We start from the raw sequence: 5,200 nt of genomic DNA on the forward strand, positions 1-5,200 counted from the left end.
CCCACTAACGGCGTAATTCGGTCCGCAAGTCCAGATCTGCAGATTTATTTTGTACGAAATTCGCATCGAGTCGTATCTGGCTCGTGGTTATCGGTGAGTTAATCGCACCGATATTTCTTCGAATTTGACTCGCCACGTATCAGATATGACAGATATTTCGCTCGTGTATGGGGCGCTATTAACTTATGAACCAAGTTGGACTATACTAGAACCTCAGCGTATGTACAAACTCATTTTGAACATAATTAATTGCGTTTATGTTAAAATTTCTCATTTATATGAGAAACTCGTCATAAAACCCTTACTGGCTATGTCGCCAATTTCCTGAAAACCGTTAAAGATAAGCATAGGGTATGCTATATAAAAATGTTAGGATTTTGTAGAGAATCATAACGTTTTTTGGGCCACCGTGTATAAATAAGCATTCGTTCAGAAAAACCGTAGTTTAAAACAACAATTGACGGGCCCTAGCAATTTTTCGATAAATAAGCACCTGATTTTTAAATAATTATATTTTCCTTTCACTTACGTGGTTAAAAATAAGACTTAGAGAATTAACTACATTTTTACAGAACTTATTAAATATAAACTGAAACTCTTTGTCATTTGATAATTCGTTCAATTTCTAGCGGAGAAAAGCCTTACATCTGTACTTCATGTGGACGGGGCTGTATAAGTTCGACTCAACTAAAAAGGCACATGCGAATTCATACAGGTGAAAAACCATTTTGCTGTTACATTTGCTCAAAATGTTTTATGCGAAGCGAGGAGCTGAAGAATCATATTAGAATCCACAAAGGTAAATTTTAAATGTTTATTGCTTTATATTTATTAGTCAATAATACTTAAACTGTTTCGAATATATTTCGAAGTAATGCGATTTGAATGCTGTAAATTTAGATAATGGGATTTACGGAGACTGGATTCCGTTTGTTTCAAATGAAATAACAGTGACCTTATGCGACTTCTGGTTATACCTGAACTAGTCTCAAACTTATTATTATAAATAGAACACCCTGTAGAATAAAAATTTTTCTACCCTACTCTATCGGTTTATGAGCAAAAAATTTTTTTCTTAAAATTGTACCATTAAAGGTGCGGTTTTGATGGTGCGATTGCGACTGCGACTCGCGTCTTGCGGCTAATCGCAAATTACTCCTTAAGAGCCTTTTCACCCAAACCACTCTGCAGCGCTTCTCGGTGGCACTGCTGAGAAGCTCACGTGAACCTGAAGCAGAGTGAAGTGGATCGTGTGAACGCCAGCATTTGAACCAATGTATCGCTATCAGTGGCGCTTCTTTTTGAAGGGCTTCTTGGCCACAGTCACCCACAGAACGCCACAGAAGCGCTGCTAAATCGGTGGTCGGGCCTCGGTCGCGCCCGTGTGAATAGCTCCATATAAATTAATGTACCTTCAAAGAGCGCTTCTGAGCAGCGCCACTGAGAAACGCTGCTGATAAGCGCACGTTAACATTGAGCAGACTTAAGTGGCTCGTGAGAACGCCACCATTTAGTCAACCACTGAACGACACAGAAGCGCTGCTAAATCGGTGGCCGGGCCTTAGTCGCGCCTGTGTGAATGGCTCCATGTAAATCAATGTTCCTTCAAAACGCGCTGCTCAGAAGCACTGAAAAGCGCTGCAGAGTGGTCTTAAAGTACTTTGCATATAAACGGTTTTGGTCGTGCGTTGCGACTAGAAACGCGACGGCTTGAGTCGCAGCTAATAAAAAATTATCAAATTTTGACGTAAAAGAAAATGGATGGAAACCACGCTGCGATCGATTGCGACTTCGGCCAAATACAGCACCGAGTCGCACTCGCCGATCGCACCACCGAACCGTACTTTAAAAGGGTGTTTTTTAAAATTGAATATCTCATTCAACTCCAAATCTCATTCGCAAAAGTAGATATAACAATCGCAATAACTAGATATTATTTTGCTATATAATGAACATAAATAACGGAAAAAGAAATCTAGATATAGCAAAGTGGAAAAATAACAATTCTTATTCTGTCAAAAAAAAAACTGGAAAAGCTTACATACATATACAGTGCGCGACACTTGATTACTTTCACCTAATGATTTTGACTAATTTTTATTATCTACTAAAGATTTTCATTAGTAAGCTACATCAAACTGATTTTTTATTTTAATTGATTGAAGTTTTTTAACAATATTTATTTAATATTTTGTTTAACACACGTATTCTACAATTGATTTTTTTGTAAACCAAATATTGTAATTTTTAATGTGCCACTTGATTACATATTTTAGAATTAACCTAGAACACAACATTTAAACCTAATACTTATTTTAATATGTTTTATGCATTCTCTGCTTCTCAATGACTGCTCAATATTCGATGCGACTCTAACAGCGGCAATTAATTCTTCTCTATTAGTAAACTGTCTTTCTTCAGTCTAAACGCGTGTGACGAACCAACCCCCACAAGTTTTCTATAATATTTTTTTGAAATATGAAATAAAATTATTACCAATTTCAAGTTAGTTGTCAAAATAAATATGGAAGCTCATTATTATTTGTTACTATGAAAACATTTCTGTCTGCCTTATACTATTTTCCGTGGCTAACTTCAGTCAACTAAATTGAAAAAGTAAAAATCATTAGCAGACACTTCATTTTCGAAAAAACCTAACGATGTAATATATCGCTGAAATCGTCATAAAATGATCTATTCAATAAAGGTATAGTCAAATATGGTTGTCATTAAAAAATGTCAAGTTTGTGTCATATGTCAAAACATTAATATTGACGGAACTAAGATTCATTTAATAATCTGTCATGAGTCAGTTTTTATCACATATCTCCTGAGAGCTGTCAAATTTTACAAAAATAAAATTGGTTTCGAGTAGAGCATTCAAAACGGCAATTCTTTGTCCATTTAACCTTCGTTGTGTCTGCTGTAGTTTCCAAGATCCCACTACTTGGGGTTTAAAAAAACTCACCCTGTATGTGGTCATAATTTTGGCTACAAGTAACCCTACTCCTGCTGTTGCCATTTTGTGTGTCAGCAACCAGCAACCTGGGAATCCAAAGTCAAAAATTGGAAATAGTAAAAATTATATAAAACGAAATAGGACACGTGCGCCCTTTATAAAACTCTTTTTTACGCTAGGTATGTACTCGGGCTAGCGCCGCTTGGCGGAGATATTTTTCAGTTTTGAGGTAGCATTGCCCTTCACGCGGACAATAAATTACGGGCTTAAGGATATTTAAAATTTTGCACGTAAACGTAGAATTGCTTGACAATATTGATGTAATTATGTATATGGCTTGCGTATTAGCTTATACCAAAGAGCCTCTAATAAAAACAAAATTTTTTTATTGGATAGTTGTATTTAGACAATTATTTACTCGTCTTTTCTTTCCTTCCTTTCCTTGGTGATGGTAATTTAATAAAATAATTGTAATAAAACTATTCAATCTTAGGAATAACATTGATTAAAAAGTTTTCGGCCCTTTCGACAATTATACGTACATTATCTTTGCCAGATTAGGCAAAGAAGTTGACAGTAATTAAGACATTGGTTAATACCGAAAATATACATTTAGAAACTTGCACTTGAGTGCAGTATTTGTCACTTTTATTTAGTTCAATATTATTATTTTGAAACACTAAATATTTGACATAAATGGCGTTTTTTGTTTTGAAAATCTGCTATACAGGAATATTTTATTTTATATCTAACAATTCAGAACATCCACTATTTATAATAATGCCATCCGGACTACAAGTCAAATTTGGTTGCTTGGTTGAAAGAATTAAACCAACATGTTCTCTCTTGTTTTCGATTCGAAAAACGAAGCAGCTACCGATTGACAAAAATATTAATATTTTTAAAATAATTATCAAATGAAACTAGCATGTAATACAATTGAACAAATGTGACAAACAAATAGAAATTTATTTACACTTACGAAATTTTCTTTTATACTAACAATATTTATAAATACAGCTACGTAATTATCTCAGTTTTTACTTCATAAACATTTTCATCTTTATTTGTACTCAGTGCTCCCCCGGTGTTTCTTTCAAAACTTTACCCGTAATTTAACGACGATCGTTTTCCCCAATTTCTTCCTGTACTTCACTTACATAAAAACTTTTAAAAATATTTTTGCATTTTGAGAAGCTTTTCGAGCGAAAAATGCTCGTGTCGACTAGTTGAAAGCCTGCTTTTATTATAACTACCATTTTTAGCAAACAAGGACCTCCCAACTTGTCAGAAAATGCAGTTAAAAACGGTATACTTTCCATTTCTCTTAATGCAAGTTGTAACACGTACACCTCAAAACTTAAAATAAAAGTCAGTAGATGGGGCAAACGCGTTCGTGTGCAAAGATACTTACCCAGCGTATGTTGCATGACTACATAAAATTCTAATTTATTATTTAAAACTTTGTTTAACGTAAAGACGAAATGTGACATTATTTTAAAAAGTTTGAAATCTGTTTTAGGTGAGAGAAATCATGTTTGCGCTGTATGCTCCAAAGGATTCTTCCAAAAAAACACCTTAAAAGTTCATATGAGGATTCATACAGGTGTGTACTATATATATTTCGATATTGATAGCTTGACTTATATCAATAACAACAACAACTCTATTGCAGGGGAAAAACCGTTTTCTTGTAACGTCTGCCATAAATCGTTTTCACAGTCTGGGCCTTATTGTATTCATATCAAAACACATTGTACCGAAGAGACGTGTACTACACAGCAAACTGAGGGCAAATCAGGAGATGCAAATTATTTGTAAATTTGTGCTTTACATCTGATATATGTTATCGCATAAACTAATAAATATTGTCTACTTTGTACATTTAGAACTCGTCTAATTAGCGTAATAGAATATCTCAAGCACGGTCCATCTTGGCGGATAATAGAATCACAAAGCAAATTTAAATTATTGCGTAAATGGCATAGACCAGGAAACATTTTTAATCAACGGGCCAATTTAAATTTTTAAATTCTTTCACTGGCCGCGCATAAAGTAACACTTTAATAATTTACAAAACTTTATTTATTATAAATATTTGAATGAAAAAAAGTCAAGATTTCATATACAAAGTTTAATGCTAAATAAAAAAAACAAGAAAATAGCAGAAAAACTAATTTACTGGAAATGTTTAATGAGAAATTCGGCACTGCTTTTTCGATACGCTTTCTAATCGTGCAT

The 5,200-nt window shown here is 34.0% G+C and overlaps 1 protein-coding gene across 1 annotated transcript; it reads left to right on the forward strand.

Annotated features, from left to right (window-relative positions):
- Positions 1-133: 133 nt before the first annotated feature.
- Positions 134-4,841, forward strand: LOC109542505 (early growth response protein 1-like). Its single transcript, XM_048670012.1, has 4 exons — positions 134-218; positions 630-799; positions 4,482-4,565; positions 4,635-4,841. Exons 2-4 carry the CDS (start codon positions 700-702, stop codon positions 4,778-4,780), a joined length of 330 nt encoding a protein of 109 aa, XP_048525969.1. The 5' UTR covers positions 134-218; positions 630-699; the 3' UTR covers positions 4,781-4,841.
- The last annotated feature ends 359 nt before the right edge of the window (positions 4,842-5,200 follow it).

The sequence above is a fragment of the Dendroctonus ponderosae genome, unplaced genomic scaffold (genome assembly GCF_020466585.1).
Source record: "Dendroctonus ponderosae isolate FM_Combo_2020 unplaced genomic scaffold, Dpon_F_20191213v2 Dpon_F_20191213_910, whole genome shotgun sequence".
NCBI classification, from domain to species: domain Eukaryota; kingdom Metazoa; phylum Arthropoda; class Insecta; order Coleoptera; family Curculionidae; genus Dendroctonus; species Dendroctonus ponderosae.